The sequence below is a fragment of the Tenrec ecaudatus genome, chromosome 5 (assembly GCF_050624435.1).
Source record: "Tenrec ecaudatus isolate mTenEca1 chromosome 5, mTenEca1.hap1, whole genome shotgun sequence".
Taxonomy (NCBI): domain Eukaryota; kingdom Metazoa; phylum Chordata; class Mammalia; order Afrosoricida; family Tenrecidae; genus Tenrec; species Tenrec ecaudatus.
This window is the reverse complement of record NC_134534.1, coordinates 67,482,282-67,502,285: the sequence shown is the minus strand read 5'-3', so window position 1 is coordinate 67,502,285 and position 20,004 is coordinate 67,482,282. Positions and strand designations below refer to the sequence as shown.

At 42.4% G+C, this 20,004-nt stretch overlaps 1 protein-coding gene across 1 annotated transcript in view; it reads right to left on the bottom strand.

Moving 5' to 3' along the window:
• The window catches only part of EYA1 (EYA transcriptional coactivator and phosphatase 1), a 159,162-nt gene that overhangs the window by 58,679 nt on the left and 80,479 nt on the right, over positions 1-20,004 (bottom strand). Inside the window, exons 8-9 of the mRNA XM_075550654.1 lie at positions 13,268-13,407; positions 11,838-11,921 (exon numbers count right to left, since the gene is read on the bottom strand). Of these exons, the coding sequence (XP_075406769.1) occupies positions 11,838-11,921; positions 13,268-13,407 (224 nt within the window). The remainder of the gene's footprint in view (positions 1-11,837; positions 11,922-13,267; positions 13,408-20,004) is intronic.

Below are 20,004 nucleotides of genomic sequence, written 5' to 3'. Positions count from 1 at the left end.
TAAGGTTCAACATGGGCATCGGTGGGCCAGTGGCAGAGTTCTTGCATTCCATGCCAGAGACCTGAGTTTTATTTCAGGCCAATGTACTTTCCGTGTAGCTCCACCCATCTGCCAGTGGATCCAGATGTGTTGCGATGTCTTGAACAGGTTTCAGCAGAGCCTCCAGGCTAAGCCACGCTGTGCGGAAGACACAGAACCTGCTTCTGAAAATCAACCAATGACTACTCTATGCACCGTGATTGTCCTATCCCACTGTGAATCACATGTTCCATGTACAAAACCATTTTCAATGTGAGGGGCTTCAAAGAGTTCTTGGAAAAGTGGAATGAAAAGAGAATGGAACTTTCCCATGATCTTCTTGAAGCTACCTCACCCCATACATATTCTTCTCTCTCTCTCCTACTGGAACATCCATCCCGTTAAATCCGTTCAGATAAGATCTGTACAACATCTATAGCAATTGCTATTCTGCATGGAATCACATAGTAAAATGCATTTATATTTAAAGGGTTTTGAGAAAGAATCTAGCTTTGACTAGAAAGATCTGACAGGAGATCTTTGGACTCGTTCCGGCAGTGTGGGGGCTTGAAAGAGTCCAGTCCTGACATTTTCCCCTTGTGGAATACAAGATCCAGTTCCTAAATTCTGCTTGCCCTGATCCTACTCAGGCAGCTAAGCCTCCGCTGACGTGTAATTACTAAGAGCTGTAGGTGCCTCATTCAGGTGTCAGGCGAACAAGGCGAGCACCTTTATTAGGATTTGTAGCTCAATATGAAAATCTTGTAAAGAATGTTCAAATCATGTACAAATCTCTGGGCGGGATCCGTTCAATGAAAGAGAAAAAAATACCAGTTAGACCTCTTAAACAATTCCTTATTTAGAATCCTAATATTACAGCCACAAACAGGGACTGTGTGCCATGAAAAAATTCTCCCTATTCAGGAAGCTTTTGTTTGGGGGAAAAAAAGAAGCTGAAAAACAGGATGGGGCACTCTGAGTGGCCTCTTTTCAAGGCCCCATGTGGCTGCTCACAGTGGGGGGGGGAGATTAAGGATAAACTTTACAAATTAACTCCTGTATCTGAGAAAAAGAAGGGTGACAAAAGGCGCTAAAATGTGATTTCTTTTCAAGCACATGACCAAAGCGCCATGGTAAAGGAGATGTACAACCTATGAAAGCCCACTCTTCATTCTCATCTTTGCAACTGTTGAAAGTTATCAATGATCTTTGATGGACTGGGAACCTTTGACATGTTTCTAAGATTCTGTCACCGAATTGCTGGCATGAAACGCCAGGTTTGGGGAATCGGAGACAGCTTTGATGCCAATTAAGAAATATCCTGGATTACTCTGAGAGCGTGTAAGATAGATAAAAACTTAAACCACAGTCGAACTATTGCCTGATTAAAAAAAATAATAAAGAAGGCAAAAACAGGGAAATAATTAAACTCCAAGCCTATGATCAGGGCAAATGGGTCATTTTTGCTGATTAGATATGTGATACTCCACTGCTTAATTTTCTCCTTACTCAAGAGACTCCCTTTTCAATGTCGTGAACATAATACCAAAGGAGAGAAGGGGAGGACGAGGAAAGGAGTTTTGCCATTCCAAAGATTAATTCTGATCATGGCGAAACCCCAGCAAGTTCCAAACAGGGCGACAACTGCCAAGAAGAGGTTCAAAGAGGGAGGAAGGACCGGGGTGGAACCGGCCACATTGGCCTTGACACACCGGGCTCTATGTGGTGCCAAGGAAAAGGCTCACCACTTGGATCCAATCAAAAGGCCTCTCAAGATTTCCTTTATACCACTCTCCTGTCTCTCATTCCTTTCTAGCATTACAGCCGTGCTCTCAGGCCTTCATTATTTCCTACCGGGGTCCGGTGATCATCAGATTGATGTTCCATGTTGCACACCTCTGCCATGTCGCCCCACTGAGCTCACGCTGCTCCTGGCATCCCAGTACCCACAGCACACAAGCCTGGCTCTCGAGGTTTCCTGCGGCCCACCTTTGAGGTCCGTAGCCTAACCACAAGACGGGAGGTTATTCCTGCATTCACCAGTGAACAGGGATGTTTCTGGGGGTGGATGCTTTTGAACTCTTCAGATCCACAGCTTTCCCAGGGGGTAAGCAGAAGAAACGGAGGGGATGACCAATATGAGCTAGCAGGGAGCCTGGTAAGCTGGTGAACCAAGGTCGACCCTGGATTACTATGACGGACACACTTTCTGCTCATCTGGTGCGAATCTGATGCTCAAAATAAGGCTTTATAGATATCCAGCCTCCTTGTGTGTAGAAGTCAGCATTTCTCTGACTGTATGTGTCAAAATTGGTATGGGAGTCCTAGGCCTCGAACTCCCAAAGTTGGAAATAACAGCGCTTCTTTAGGGAGGGTCTGCGAGCCTTCTTCTAGGTCAGTGGTTCTCAGCCTTCCTAATGCTGCCACCCTTTCATACAGTGCCTCATGTGGTGGTGAACCCCCTCCCCCACAGGCATAACATTATTTTTGTTGCTACTTTATCACTGACATATTGCTGTTATGAATTGGGCGACTGTTGTGAAGGGGTCATTTGACCCCCAAAGGGGTCGCGACCCACGGTTTGAGAACCATTGTTCTAGGTGCTTTCCATTGTTCTCTCAACAGCTTGGGGATCCCTTCCTTCCATTTCATCGATGGGAAAATTTAGACGAAATGAGACTCAGAGAGAAGGGCAAGGGCACCAGACAAAAGCGGTCCACAGACCGTGGGGCCGACCAGTGTGCGAGATAGAAGCACTCTTAAGTCCAAGTCGTTCTCTGCATTCCCTTTTGTACCTAGTCCTGAGAATAGGCCTTAGACAATCGCCTGGCTAAAAGCCTACTCTTCAGTTAAATGGCACTGCCAGTTGGGAGGAAGGGGCACCTGCAGTTAAAAGGAGAGAGCTCCGCTATGGATAAAGGCAAAGAAAAGGTGAGAGAGTGCTTTCAGAGGGAAATCCCTCTGAGGTTCCCCAAACGTAGACATTTTTCTTGGGTTGTGAGTTTAGATCTCATGCTAGCTACAGTAGCCCAAGGTTATATTTGGGGCCATCAATTAATTCATGCTTTTGATCTCGTGTTAAATGAACACGCAAAAAGAAAAATAAACCCAGGAAAATACCCTCAGGGGTTGAATGGGCCACCCTGATGGGGCAATGTTTAAATGTTTTCAGCTGCTAATCAAAGGTCACTAGTTCAAACCCACCAGGCAGCAGGCCCCACAGGAGAAAGGGTCTTGGTATGCGCACATGAAGGTAATAGCCCAGGAAACCCTATGGGGCAATTCTGCTTGGTCAGATAGGGGGGCTCTGAATGCAACTGACTGATAGTGCACAACACTTTTCAGTGCACTGCCACCTGGGTTTTGACTGCACAAATTCACTCTCTTCTTGGGCATATAACTGGGTTACATTTCCCAGCCTCCTTTGCACTGTGGCCATGTGACGCACTCTGGGCAATGACATAGAATGGCAGTGGCAGTTTCCACCTCTGAACCCGATCCCATAATGCCTCTCACTCATGCTTCTGTTTTCCTTCAAGTGGGCTAGCACAGTGGTAGCAATGTTCAGAGAAACATTGCCAAGAGCACGATGAAGGTGGCAACAACAGTTACCTACATCCTCAACCCTTACCTCGTCCTCACACCCAGCAACCTGGATGTCTCCTTTTAGACTGTAAAATAAGAACATGGTCTATGGCGTGAGCGCCAACACACAGTGTGGACCTACTTATTGTAGCAGCCTCATTGCCCTCACACATTCACGCGCTGGCCTGTGACTCAGCACTGTCTCAGGTGCGCATGTACGCAATGGCTGCATGGAGTTTACAGTCAAGTCGGTCACAGTGTGGTGGCTGTGTTTACTGGTCTTGGTGCTCTGAACACAGGAATAAAAATAATGCACAAAAAATTCAGAGTAAAAATAATGAACACAATTTGGACACCATCATCTTTTTCTGTAAAAGCACAGACAATATGCACCTTGTTTTGTGGACCAACCGAGCCTGTGACATAGATTCTTCCTCTTGAAAGTCCTGCAAAAGCAGACCCAGAGCTTGTTGCTCCTGAGATGGTCAACCTCTGGGCTACAGCCCTGATCTAGATTTTAAAAAATCAAAATAATATTTTGTGATAGGTGAAAATTACATGAAATTCAAATTTGGTAAACTATAAAGTTTTATGAAAATATAGTCGTGTTTATTCATTTACTCACTTTTCATGGATGCTTTTAGACTACACAACAGAGAGCAATATAACCCACAAAGCTTAAAATACTATGACTCCATAGAGCAAAAGTTTGCTGACCTCTAGGCTAGAGTTTCCAAAAGAGAGCTCAATTGGGTCAAGTAATCAGATCCTCTAAAATCCCATAAAGACATTGCTTGTCTTAGTGCTTTGGCGCTATGCTGAAGGTTAGCATCTTCCCCAATCACCATCAAAGGCAATCATCCTCTCAAAAGACTCTCAAGGTTACTGCTGCCGTCTAAAAATAATAGAAATAGCCATTTTTAGGCGCTACCTGCTGTGTTCAGATGGTCGGATCTAGATGTTTTCCCCTCCATACATTCAGTGATTATAGTATTACAACCGTTAGTTGACCTCAACTCCTGATGACAAACTAGGTCCTCTTAAAGTCTTGTGGTTGTCATGTGTCACTGTTGATTCTGACTCACAATGACCCGATGTACAACGGAACACAAACAACAGAGAGAAACACCACCACCTGCTCCTGTGCCATTATCACAATTGTTTCTATATTGAGCCCAGGGCTGCAGTCATTGTAGAAATCCATCTCACGGAGGGGGTCCCTCCTTTTCCCAGCCTGTCTACTTTTCCACGCACGATGCCTTTCTCTAGGAGTTGGTCTCTCCTGATAATATGACCAAAGTACATGAGAAGAAGTCTTGCCATTCTTGTTTCTAAGAAGTATTCTGGCTGTACTTTTTCCAAGACAGGTTTGTTTATTCTTTTGTCAGTCTTCAACATTCCTCACCAGCACCAGAGTTCAAATGCATGATTCTTCTTCAGTCTTCCTTATTCAATGTCTAACTTTCACATGCATATGAGGCAACTGAAAAGACCATTGGGGTGGATGAGGGCACCTTAGTCCTCAAAGTAAAATCCTTGCGTTTCAACTCTTTAAAGAGGTCTTCTTGTACAGCAGATCTCCCCAAGGCAATGCAGTGTCTGATCTCTGGAAGGCTGTTTCCAAGGACACCGATTGATAGTCAGGCTGCATTCTCACACTGCATTGCTGTGATGATGGAAGCTTGTCACTGATAGTTCAAACACCAGCAGGGTCACCCAAGGTGAACAGGTTTCAGAGAGCTTCCAGACTTAGAAGCCTAGTGCATGACTGAACCCATGGTCAGGCAGCAGCTACTAGGTCAATGGGTGAGCTGCCTGGTTCTTAGGCTACATCACCAGTGCACCAGAGGCCTTGTAATTGGATAGCTGATAATAAAAGACACTTTATGGGCTCCTTAAATTACTGACACAAAATTCCTTTGGGAATTGAATAGTAAGTCAAGTAGGAAGAGGAGACTGGTTTTGTTTTGATTTGTATTACCATAGTATTTCATGGACAGATTAAGACAAGATTTGTGTATTCAGTTTTAAGCCATGAGGACTTGGGTTAGAGCTTCCACGGTATAATTTTATAAATGAGAAAACGGATTTACTCGATGAGGAACCTCACGACGAATATGAATAAATAATTTGCCTAAGGCCAAAGAACCTGACCAATTGAAGCCTGAAGTTGAATTCAGATCTATCTGAACCCGATCTGGATATCTTCCTATCAGATATGTCACATCTCACTCTCGGCCATCAGCCGGTTCTGATTCACAGGGTCCCTCTATAGGAGTCCCACGGTTGTAGCTTTTTAGGAGTAGACACTTACTCGTCCTCCTAGGAAAGGCTAGTCAGGCTTCTTTAATATTGGGACTTCCTCATTTGAAGCCACTAGGACCTTGTTATTCATGGCCAACCATGCCAGGTTCAATGCTCTCTCATTTTTTGGCAAATAGTTTCAAATATATTCACATATAATATGTATTTGATGCCAGACAGGGAGCTAAGTGTTTTTCATAGGCTCTTTATAACCTTTCCAAGTCTCGGTTTTCTTATCTCTAAAATGAGCTCAATAATAGCAAGTTTAGGGCATTTAGGTTTAATTAAATGAGATGGTGCTTAGGGTTTTCTTAATAATTAAGTTATCATAATAGTTAAACATGCTCAGCTTTTTTTGTTGTCTAAGTACTCCTGGTGCTAAGAGTAAAATGTAAAGATCAACAGAGTCAAGCTATGATGGGTCTAGATACCTTGGGGAAATCCACTCACAAAAGGGAAATCATGCTTGGAACATCAGCAAAATACTCAGTTGAATATATGTTTGAGGCGTGCACTTTGATGTTAATGGCTGAACTATATCATCTTTTTTAAAGAGCGCATCTGATGAAAGCAATCATAGCTAGTTGGCGGCAGTGAAACTCAAAAGTTTGGATGTAGTTTGAAAGTAACTATTTAAAAAATGGATTAACGATAAACAGGCTGGTCCGATGTCATTATCTTAGTTTACGGGAAGGCCATACACTTTTCCAGTGAATCGCTGCTTCTTTTCTCCTTCCCATCCAAGCTTGCTGTGTACCTTGGACCCTCTTTTTGTTCTTAGAGCCTTTGTTATAAAACACTACTTCCTTATAATGTCCTACATACCTTCTTCCCACAGCTAGGATTACATGGGAGGTGGGACAGGCTCAAACTTTTTTTGGGTACATATTGCTGTAACATGCCCTAATTTTGCATTATATCAACCAGATCCTGTATCCCCTTACTGAATGGCCTACTCAATGAGTTGCCTAAGCTACTGTGACTAAGCTACTTCTCAAGTAACGGTTCCCATAGAAACAGAACAGCTATCACATTGTCAGGCACTCATTTCTTTATATGCATGTATAGTAAAGCACAGCCTCATGAGCTCGCCTTGACAATGCTTAAGGACACCATTAATCTGTACTCCAAAAAAGACGACCTGCCCCTGAACTTCTGTAACGCTTCTCAGCATGCTGGGGGAATAAAAGAGAAGCAAGCAAGACCTTCTGATCAGCTTGGTTATCAGCTAGGTAAGGAAGGATCCTTGTGGAACCAGACAGTGTTGCAGGGCATAATGGTCAGATTTGAGAGTTAATTCTATCCAGGATCACAATTCTCCCCTGAGGAGGAAAGCTAGTAAGCTTCCTCCCGTGCTACAGGGTACCTGCCATTCAGCACCCCAAACAATGTCTTCGAAAGTCACTCTGCTAGGAAAGTGTGGCTTCTGGACAATGAGCCAACAAGCTGTCCACAATTGTCCAACACCAACGAAGAGACATTGGTCGTCTTCTGTTGATGATTCAGCTCCCCGACTTATAGAACAATAGGACCAGGCCACTGTGCATGAGAGCGTTTGGAGTTGATTGCAGGAAGGAAATCATCAAGCATTTATTCCTCCTGCATCTTAATCTAAAAATTCTGCTGCAACCTGCTCAGCACATTAGCAACACACATGCTTCCCTTCATAGATGGGTGGTGGCTGCCCGGGCACATGATTGACTGGGAATCAATTCTAGGTCTCTTGCATGGAACTTGAGGACCTACCACCGAAGCACCACTGTTCCAGAAGAAAGCAATACAACTAAGGAGCTTTTGATTCTGAGGTGTGCACCAGTAATGCGAAATCTGACAGCGCCCTGCCCTGAGCACTGCACACTGTGCCCCAAGCTCACTATCCAAACTGCCTCTTTGTCCGGTGTCTCAACTTTGTCCCAAACCAAATCTTTAATGTTCTCTCCAAACGAATCCTCTCCATCTCCGCAAACAGCACAACCATTTCCGCACTTGCTTACGACAAGAACCTGGAAACCATTCTTTACCTCTCTCTGTTCCTCGCCTCTTTCTCCCCAAAACTAAAGAGTTTTCAGCTCCTGATGGTGATACCTTTAACATCATCCAGTCATTTCACTCCATCTGTGCTGGTACTGGATCCGATCACTGTGCAAACCTCAATCTGGATCTTCCACGTTCATTCTTGCTCCTCATTCTTTCATGGAGTGGACTAACATGTGGTGTTCATACTTCCATTCCGTTAGCACCTGAGCAGGTAAACCATTTCTGTCCATGGACTTCAAGTGCAGCTAAATAAAGGCAAAGCCTAAATGACGTCTTGCTCCTCCCTGCTCTGAAGTCCTCCAGTGGCTTCCTGTGGAACCTCCAAATAGAGTCACCCTCTTAACGAGGGCTGGAGAGAGCCTCTGACAATCTTCCCTCCTATCTCTACCTGCTCATCTCTCCACTTTCCATCTCTGTCAATGAAGCTTGCTCACACTGGCTTCCTTGTCCTGCAAACTTTAAACTCTTTCCAGAATCTATTATTTGCCGCTTCCCTTTGCTTTCAGCATTTGCTCTCCCCGATTGCCACATGACTAGTTCTTTTGGGTCAGTAAGATATCAAGCTCAAACTCACCCCTAGGAAGACGTTGCCCAAACCATGCATACCTTCCACACTGTCTTCTCTGCCCTGCCTCCTCTGTGCGCACACCAGCCTGATTCCCCCTGTTGACTTAATGTCTGTTCCCCCTACTGGAATGGAAACTGTGAGAGTAGGGAGAGTGGCTGTTCCGGCCACCACTGGGGACCTTATCTTTAGAACAGCACCGGGGACTAGCAGGGGTCCAGTGTTTACTTGTCACAATTTAGGTGCAGCAGTACTGTGGGGTGGAAGAGCAGGAATGAGCACATGGGTCTTAAAGCTAGGCAAACCACCGCTTCACTAGTGCGGTGCTTGACACTTGGAAGACCACAGAACTTCTCCCAACCCAACCTCTGCTGACGGTAAGATGGGAATACTACCCCCTAGTTTAGTGAATTGCTGTATGGTTTAAATGATGCAACCCAGTGTACAAAGCACGTAGGGATGGGAATATGGCCATCAGAAAACCCATTACCTATTCTAATGTGAAAGGAGGCAAAATTATTTATTCCAAAGCAAAATATAATACATGTTGAGCCTGCCAGTACAGTACACTTGTGTCAAAAGCTTTTGACACGCACAAACGTACACACACAGCTACATCCACATGGCATCCAAGATCATCTTTTTCAATGTGGACAGCTCTACTTATAGATTCATTTTGCAAGAGTTGTGGTAGTATTATTGCCTGATTAAAAACCAACTAACCAAGCACATTTAAAAAAAAGCACCACTTTCTGAGGCTCCCATTTGCAACAATTCTGGGAACCAGATAGAAAAACAATCACTATCTGTAACTGCATAAATGAAGGATTTAGGTTTTCACATTGAAACTTGTTCACCTTTTGGAAATCATATGCGATAAATTTCCTTATCACATACCTAATATGAAAACAAAGGTTTCATTTTATGAAGCCTCTAAATACTCATGGTTGACATTTTAAAATCAAAACCAGTGCTGGGCATTTGTAATGTATTGTTTGGTGATTATTTTGTTTAGACGCCATTGAGAACCTAAGAGAATTCAAAGCCTCCCGGGGTTTCTAAGTTAGGTGTGAATTCCAGTGTAAACCAATAATTTATGGCCAAAGATTAACACAAGGTCAGTAGGTCTTGGGATGCCCTTCAACTTAGTCTAATACAGCAGTTCTCAACCTGTGGGTCGTGACCCCTTTGGGGGTCAAACAACCCTTTTAGGGGGGTTGCCTGATTCATAACAGTAGCCAAATTACATTTATGAAGTAGCAACAAAAATAATTTTATGGTTGGGGCGACTACCGTAACATGAAAAATGGTATTAAAGGATCACGGCATGAGGAAGGTTGAGAACCACTGCTCATCGGTCCTTTCCAAAGGATAACAAAGCGTTGATCAAGACGACTGTTGAGTCATCAAAAGGTGAGGAGTTCTGGCCCTTGTTGAGGGGTGACCATTTCCTGGCTGTTTTTTAAGGGCCAGCTTCTCTGTGCTCTCCTTTCTCACCACCTCTGAGTGGGGTCTCGGAGCCAGCTTTCTTCTTAGACATTAGTGGTTAATGACAGTGCAATGGCTCCATTAAAGAGATCCTCTCAAGATTCATCCTGTTAAACACTGATGGAGATTTCTGATGTTAAGTTTTAGGGTGTGTTTTTTAAAAATCATCATCCTAGTTTCAATAGAAACAGGAATTGTGAGAATATTGATAGAAATAATACAAAAACACCATGGCTCATATTTACTGTGTCCTTACTATGCGAGAGCCAGGAAACAGAGTCTAAGAATGATTGGTTCGGGGCCTTATATTCTTCTTCTTCTTCTCATAGCATGTCTGCTTCTGCTTTAACAGGAAGGTGGAGTATAGTATGTTTTACAGATCGCTTATCTCTGAACTGAAGTTCAAATGGATTTCTCACCTTGTTGCTCCTTTTTTGGGGGACCCTGCATTTTTAAAGGCCAAAAGACAGAGAGCTGGACCATGAAGTTCAAATGATAATTACAACTCTCCCACGTTTACCTTCAGAATTCACCAAAGCAGCGGACACTCAAATGATATTTGTGGGAATAAATGTGCTGCAGGAGGAATGCTTGATTAAATTTGTAATGAGAATACATACATTTCATAGGTCTTCATTTTAACACCTAACTGGGATAAACACCTAGAGTTTCTGAGACACAATAACTCAGTTCCCGAGGAGCAAAACCAATGCATCCAGGACCCAAGATGTGCCATATTATCTCTTTGATTTAAAAAATGAAAATACCATACTCATAGGATTAATCCTGAAATTAAGTGTGTCCACATTAAATTGCATTACCTTTTTGATACACAACCTACATTTGACATCATCAAGCAATACAACAAAAGACTATCCAAGGATGTGGGAGACCCAAGTGCATCAACAATGAAACTAAGGTTCTCGTCATGACCAGTGACCTTCCTTTATTCCTCGCCTGCACTGTAATATTCGTCTTCACCTTCACCAACAAGACAATTATTATATCGTTCCTAACATGGGCTTGCTGGTCCTATTGCCCCTTAGAGGTTCAATCTCACAGATAGTTCAAATAGATTCAGCTCTCATAGTAAAGGGGCCTCCAGCCATTTAGCAGGTACCAAGATAAAATACCGATACTGCTAACCACCGATGATAATGCCAGTGAAATATAGGCCCCACCGAATACGTCCTGGGGAGATGAAGAGAATATTAACAAAAATAAAAATAAAGCCAGGAAACAAAGCTCACTGCCACTGGGTCAATTCCGAGTCACAGACATAGAAGTGTCCCTTTGGGTTTCTTAAGCTGTAATGTTTAGGGCACAGGAAGCCCCACTGTCAGCCCAAGGAGCAGCGGGTGGGCTCACACAGCTGATTTGAGGTTAGCAGCAGGAGCCATAACCCGCTGTGCCTCCAGGGCTCCTTAATACAAAGAAGAGGACTAATACATATTAAATTCAACACCAAATTTTTTTCTGTGTTTCCTATATATTTTAAAGTTTTAAATAATATTCAACCATTTTTAGTCTTTGGGATCTGAAACTCTTCGCAATTTATCTTTTCTTATTTTGAAGGACCTGAAAATAATAATCTTATTCCTTCATTGATATGTTTGTTTCACATATATATTTTGTGTAATTATATTAGAAAATATTACATTATAAAATATATTTTATTAGAAAATATTACATTATATATGCTTGTGTGAATAAATCAAGTTATTTTTCTTTATAGAATTTAAATTTATTATTTAAAGCTGAAATCTATTTGGGCACAAGTAATCAATTCTAGGCATATGTACTCTAGAGAAATGAAAACCGGATGTCTCTTTGTACTCACCCTCCCGTATCTGTTGGCATAGGACCCAGTAAGCAAGGAATGGAAAACAATGATCGTCTCATCTAAGTCCCAGATGAACACCCGCTACAACAACAAAAACGAACACAATCAATCCACCTCTGCTTTGAGTAACTTATTTTTGTTAAGTTCAACATTTCAAGGCAGCCTTAAAAAAGGATACAAATTAAACCTCTGGACTTCATACTTTTCTTTGGACACAATTGTTTCAAAGACTGTCTCCTACACTTCCCTCTTCCAGGTAACACCTCAGATGAGGCGCAAGAAGTGCACTGCCTGAGCAATCCCAGTATAAACACAGGAAAGTGAAAACAAAATGGGTTTTCTACTTCCGTGGTAGAACTTCATCCCAATTTTGGAATAAGCTAAAATAGAACGTTGCAACTCTGGTGCTCATGACTTCTAAGATACGGAGACGCAGGAATCACTTGAAAATCATTACCTTGATCTCTCCCTTGCCCTGGATTCCCAGTATTAAGTGTGAGAACAACTGATCTCAGAGGTTACCCTATCAAGCCAAGCATTAATGGCTACAAAGGAGAAACAAATTTAACATCATTCCTTCATCTTGTGTTACCTATTTTACAGAGGAAGTATATATTGTTCCTGTCAGTGTGTTTTTAAGCCTCCAGACTGTAGATATTTGATAATATAAGCAGACACACACACATGCTCTTAGACACTCCCTCCATGTGTTTAGAATCAAATTTGAAAGACCGTATTTTCAAAGGGTCTCTCAGACATCACAGAAAGCCTCCTGACTGCCTTCTTCCTTAGTCCTGTTCCCACTCTCACCAGTACACACTCAGACACATAGATTCCACTGGAAAAACCCATCTTTCCAGCCAAAATAATCATGTTTTTCACCATCAGATTTCACTTTGGCAAAAAGCAGCCACCTAATTGCAGCGGATTCAAGGCTATGAAATTTACCACCCTTTCAGGCCTCGTTTAATCCCTCCTGCTTTTGAACGCCACCACAACCTGTCTTATAAGGTGATTACCAGTTCAGTTTGGAACATTTCAGAGTTGTCTTTCTGAATATACACAAGCGTGTCTTTAATTTCAAGGGGGATTTTATTAAGCAGGTTGAGTCCTACTCTTACTTAATTGAAATGGTATTACATAAAGCAGGATAAGAAAGTTTAGTTCAAGCAGACGCACCCAATTTACTAGGTTTCCTTGCAGATGAACAAGCCAGTGTTTTATTACATAGTTAATCAGAGAGCAATAAGGAATAGCTTTGCGACATAATTAATACAGGGGAGAAAACAAGTTTTACCTTTCACTAACATGAAAGACAAAGTCCCAAAAACTTAGACACCTCGATCGCTGTTGATTACATCGGAGGGACGATTAGGTCACCGCCAAGTTTAATTATCTTGCTCTCTGGGATGTTAGCAATGACATACCTCAAGATCAGAATCGGGAGGAGGTGAGGGATTATTGTTTCTTCGGCCCCGGCCACGTGACTTCCCATCTGAACCTCGACGCAATCGATCTGAATCAGAATCTTTAATGGGTGTTGAGGGGCTGTGGATTGTATTGTACTCTGTAGAAAGAGAGAGAGAGAGAGAGAGAGAGAGAGACGTCCATTCAGTTCTGCTACCATGGGGGCTGGGAGTAACCTTGTTTTAATTCAGAAGGGAGGTTTAAAGAGTAAAATGCATTTCATTCTATTTAGATCCTACAGGATCTTCTACTTGCATTGATAAATTATTTATCCGTTAGATGATGGTAACACGTGTTTAGAAAGAAAGTATGATCAGCAACAGCTGATATGTAATTAGTGGTGGGAGGCACTGCGTTGTACTGCATTCCCGAGGATTTCCCACATGGTTCTCTTTGATTAGCCAATGAGCGTGCCCAGCCCCAACCCTCCCCCATTCCTCTCCTTAATCACACAATCGATCCATTCACATGCTTACCTCAGAATCCATTCTCCCAACTGGAGAGGGATTCTAGTTCATGAAAAGACATACAAAGGAAAGCCAGCTCAGAGGTAGAGAACACTGAGTCATCAGCTAGTGATCTTAGAGAGATTTAGAGGTCATTTTCAGCTTGCCTTCTTTTACTGCCTTAGTACTCTCGTTCTCACATAAGATGAAGAAAAGCTAGATGCTGTACATAGAGGAAGTGCTACCCATCACAGTGCCTTCAGGTGTCTGCCTTCGAATCAAAGCTCCAACTCCAGGTAGTACATTAAAATTACTCAGGTAAATCAAATCAGAAAACCCATTGGAATAATGATAGAGAACCCACAAAATAATGAAGGACTCATCCCTAACTAAAGAGCGTCTCTAAACAGGTCAGAGGGATACCTAGCAATGGCTGTGGAGGTGGAAGAGACTCTGACCAATTTCCAGAATGGACTCAGCGTTTTACTCTCATCCTTTAAATATATCTCCCTCACCCAGTGGACCTTGAGCTTATGCACACAGCAGACAGTCCCCACCTCCCCCAACGTCAAGGTGTGACAAGCTGCTTTCCCTCAAAATTCTCTGCCAGATTTCTGTCCTCCCTGTGTGTTGGAATTGGTCAACTTAATAGAAGGAGTAGGCAGTCATTTGGCATGATTATTCCCACTCTCATGTTCACAGGACCGAAAAATAGAGAGCAGAATTAAAAACTGGGTGGCAATGATTAATTTCTATCTGCCTCCAACTCTACTAACAAAGTGACCCAGGTGTAAAACCTTCTGGTTCTGCGTGACCTCCAAGCTTCAATGGTTCCCCAAAGTTGTATGAGTCGAGGGCTGATAGGTCTTTGACAGGGTCAATTCTCTTTGTAAATCACAAGAAAAAAACTCTGTACCGGTTCAATATGGAAACCCGTATGGTTTCCTACCACTTTTAGAGGAAATCTTTTCCTGGCCTCTGTCACAGCAAAAGAGATGGGCAACTTTCTCCTGTGGATGAGTCACACCACCCTCATCCCCAGACACCAAATGCTAACTGAAAGTAAGTCAACTGCAGTCAGAAAGTTCGAAACACAGCTGCTCCTCGTGTCAATTATTGATTTATCTATTTACGATGATGCATTTTTAAATGAACATCTCACAGGGCTGTAGTGATACAGCTGGTCAACATTCAGCATTTTTGCTAAATTTACGGTGGATTATTTTGTCGGTCTGGTTTTTGGACAAAAGTAGATAGTGGTGGGCCACTTCTCCGAAAGATGTTCTAAATCAAAAAGCTTTTCCACGTGTTGGAAAGATGTTGGGATCCCAGTGAATATACTTTTAATCCAGGAGCTATGTCAGTGCAGTGTGAACCCCCAGCTGCTCCACGGGAGAACGACGTGGCAGTCTGCTTCTGCAGAGGTTTACAGCCTTGGAAACCCTCAAAGGCGTCTAATAGGACACAGTAGGTTGGAATTGATTCAAAGGCAGTGAGTCTTTTTTATTTTTTTCTTGTTTATGGAAATAAGTGGACTCAAGGTTACTTTGTGAAAAGTCTTGGCCTCTTTTCTTTGATTATTCCACATTCTGCACCTCCATGCAGAAGCTGACATTTGCCAATGGACACGCTTCAATAGTTTCAAAACAGACACTCACAATCCACACAGTTGGTATCTAATTTAACCTGAATTTCAGGTACTTAACTGCAATCTACCTTGAATCATGAGCGCTCTAGCGTTTGATATATTTGAAACTCATATTTGAGAATGAGACAAGAGATAGGCCAGGTATGTCTCTTAGATATATTCAAGACAACAAGAAAGGTATATATATGTGTTCCCTTCTAGTGAGTAGAGCTAACCATTATTTAAGACAATGGTTCTCAACCTTCCTAATGCTGTGACGCTTTAACACAGCTCCTCATGTTGTGGTGGCCCCCAACCATCAAATTATTTTCATTGCTACATCATAACTATAATTTTGCTATGTTATGAATCGGGCAACCCCTGTGAAAGGGTTGTTTGACCCCCAAGTGGGTCACGACCCACAGGTTGAGAACCGCTGATTTAAGAAGTATTCAAGATGATTTACCATCAGTGGATTTAATGCTTATAATAGCTCAATGAAGATTGAAGATGACATTTTATTCCCAATTTACCATGAAACAAAAATATAGAATAGTTAAATATTTTGACAAAAAATAGTAAATAAGAGAACTAAGTTATTACCTGTGTGTCTTTAGTTTTTTTCTTTCTGCAATGGTACCTGAATTATTTTTAGTAATCTTCACAAAATAAAGCATTCTCAAAAATTGTAAGCTAAAATTATGTTTTAATGTTTATTCAACATAAGTTAAAATTTTTCTATATAATGTCTATTCCTTCTTGAAATTTTTGCATTTAAAATCCACTTTACCCCCAATATTTAAAATAAAACCCATACAATAAATTCCCCATAGTTTACCATTTCTGACAAGTAGATGCACCTTATCAAATTACCTTTTTTCTTGATTTCTAGATAGTTCTAGAGTTAAATTATTTTCAAAGTAGCTTAACTTCCCTAAGTTTTCTTAGCCTAGCTTCTGTCCTATTAAATAGCACTTATTTCTTTATCCTTACTTTAAAAACCCAAAGGAATCTTTCAAAATACAGTCTATCTCAAAGACTTTTTTTTGGAAAGAGACAACATATAATTAAATCAATTGCTCATTTCTGTGGATCTCTCTAAATAAATTCAATGAGCAAAGGACAAAGAAATATTTTAAAAATATTACCTGCAGTGTTCCCAAAGTTGAGGGAAAAGAAATAAATACAAAGTGAAGAAGTGGACAATCTGATACCTTCAAATATCATATCTAATGTGCTTATATATATATATACATATACATACAGATATCCATATATATTTGAATTGTACAGGCCTCAATTTATAAGAAGGAAGGTGAGATTGTTTAACTGATGCACCTTAGTCCAAAAATCACTTCCTCTTTGTTCTATGAGTTGGAACTAATGCTTCTCTCCTAACCACCTTTCCTGACTCTAAATTCTCCTTCCTTCTATTAGTGTAAAACAACTGGGAACAACAAATAATTTAATCTTCTAATCCACTGGCATCTCTTGTTTCATTAAAGCCCTCTCCAGATTGCTCAGTTTACCCCTGCTGAGATAATGGATGGGAAAAACACTCTGAAGAGCATTCATTGCCTTGAATAAACATTGATTAGATGTTCGCACGCTGCTAGGCACTTTGGTAGAGGCTAGAAATTGATATATAATGAGGGTCCAAACACACATAGCTCCTGCCTTCTTGTAGCTTTAAGTTGAGAGGAAGACAGGTCACGGGCCAAAGCCGGATATTACACAGCAATGTGTTTCTCTAAAAGGGAAAGGTAGAAGGCCAAAAGACTTGGAGAAAGACCACATGACTCAAATTCACAGAGTTAAGAGAAAACGTCCTGAATATGGAAGACAGCTAACCAGTCAAGATGTATGTAATAAACCCACGTGTCTTCCAGGAAGGGGCTCAGCATGCACAAAGGTACAGACAGAGAAAGAAGGCAAGAATGGAAAGAAAAAATTCAACATGACCTGAATCTCCGGTAGAACACAGAGATGAGGAAGGTGTAGGAGGCAAGGAGCCCACAGCGGAGGGACATAATCATTTTAGAAAGACAACTCTAGCTCTAGTGTGGCAACAGTGGGGGAGACAAGTCCAGACAGAGAGGGGGTCAGCTAGGACGACAGGTCAGCAATCCAGAGGAAGAATGGTGGTGGTGGCTTGGACCTAGGCATGGGGATATCAAGGTTGAGAGATGCAAAGTGTTATTAAGAAGTAAAAATCAATAATGAAGTAACTGATTGGATAAGGATGAGAGAGGAAATCAAGAATGATAGGGTGGATTACAATTGGAGGTATGGTTTTCAGGAAGAGAAATATAGGAAGTCAAGGAAATTTAGGAAGAAATTTAGGAAGTCAAAATATAGAGAGGAGGATGAGTGAGAACCCAAGTTCAATTTGGGGCATACTGAATCAGGAATTAACAGTTAGAGGGCAGGCAGTGAGTTGGTGGTATTTTGAGAAGCAATGCACTAGGGCAGTGGTTCTCAACCGTCCTAATGCCACGACCCTTTACTACAGTTCCTCAGGTTGTGGTGACCCCCAACCATGAAATTATTTTTGTTGCTACTTCACAACTGTAATTTTGCTACTGTTATGAATGAGCGACCCCTGTGAAAGGGTTGTTGGACCCCCCCCAAAGGGGTCGCGACCCATAGGTTGAGAACCCCTGAGCTAGAGACTCACCCAGAGCTGTTTTCTTCTCTCACTATAGGTTCTCACCGGTAGATAGTTTTCACAGTTCAATTAGAATTTCCATGTGGATAACTTCTAAAGCTTTAGCTACCGATTTCTTGACATTAATACCCACTGTTCGCTAGACCTCTCTACATGGATGCTTCACCAGCACAACCACATTTGTCTTAAACTGAAGTCTTCATATTAAAAGTTCTGATTAACGAGAGCATCATCTACCCAAATTCCCAAGTTAGAAACTTCTTCCTGGATGAGTTGTAGTCAGGTTCTATGGCCATTCTAGCCGCAGGTCCTTATGTGACATTACAATTCTGGATCCTCTGATTGTCATGCTCTCCCCAAAGCCCATTTTGACAGTGTTTTCCACCATCCTCATGGACAAGAGTCAGATGGGTTAAGACCTGACTTCAGTAGAGGGTGTGAACCAAGCTCCATCCTCTGTTAACGTAGGCTTTGATCGGATAGAGGGCAAAAACTACACTGCCACTGAAGCCCCTCCTTCACAGACAGACCCACTGAACAAGAGAGAGAGGCCTCAGATCATCGGAATCACACATTCCAGACCTCTGTCTTGATGTGACTGCGAATGAGACCAGAGGCACCAGAGACTGTGGCAAGGAGACTATGTGATGGAGCAATAGGAGCAGTGCTGAGACTATGAGCGACAGGCAAGCTTCTTGGTCCAAGGAGGAGAGGCCAAGGGACAGGTTGACGATCAGTGAGAGACCAGGCTGCCGGCCAAGGAGAGGTGGTCCTGTGAGAACCAAGGGCGGTATCCTTATTGTTTACTGATCTGGACTTGACGTAACCTCCTAACGTTCCTCATAAACCCCCATCATTGTGAGGATTGGCTGAGTTCTGTGTGGCCACTGCAATGAATTTTTGACCCCAGCATAGACATTGAGTACCATGCGAGAAGCAGTTGGTGTTACAGTAGGTAAAGAAGGAGGGAGGGTGGAGGCATGGCTGACTCCTGCTTTGGGCCAGTAGGGAAGCCGGAGGGAGGTCAGATATGGGCCCGCACACCATTTATTGCACTGAATCAATCCAGTTAACACTAAGTTCTGTAGCTTCTATTTCCTTATGACTTTCCATCTAATTTCAGGTTCTCAAAACCTCTTATCCTGGTTCTTACAACAGCTGTTTCTGAGTTTGCTACTCCTAGACTTCAACCATATTCCTCCTAGGACCATCAAAGATAGCTTTTAAATCACTCAAAATTCCAAACTCTCTAGTATGGACCAGGAAGGACAGCCTACTTTTGAGGAGCCTGAGATATGGCCTTAAACTACCAGCCCCACACCACTTACTAGTATGCTTCTGTGTACAAGCTATTTACCTTTTCCATGAATGTTTCATCATCTGCAAAATGGGAATAACTGAGATAAAATAAGAAAAACCTCCTATACACCTAAGGGTACTTACAACAGAACATGCCATTAGCATTTTCTGCCATGTTCCACAACCAAACCAAACCCACAGCCATTGCAACTCAGTGACCCTCTAGGACAGAGTTAAACTCCTCAATGTCTCTGAGATGATAAACTTAATGTGAGCAGACAGATTCGTCTTTTTCCTGCACAGTGGCTGGTGGGTTTGAACAGCTGACCTAGAAGTTAGCAGCCCAAAACTAAACTCACTGCGCCACTAGGGTGCCTTCTATGATGATATTCACTACCTTGAAAAACATTCTCACCGAGTCAGACTCCCCAAAACTCATCTCTAATGGCTCTCTCCCCTTCCCACGTGGCTGTTGCTGTTGTGAATTGTGTCAAAGTCTATTTCAACTGGCAGAGACCCCAGGTGTGACAGAACTGCACTCCATGCAAATTTCAAGGTTGGGACAGTTCACGGGCACATCACCAGACCTGTCACTTCACGTACCTCTGCGTGGATCTGGACCAGTAACTTCTCCATTAGTAATTAGCCGCACTTCAG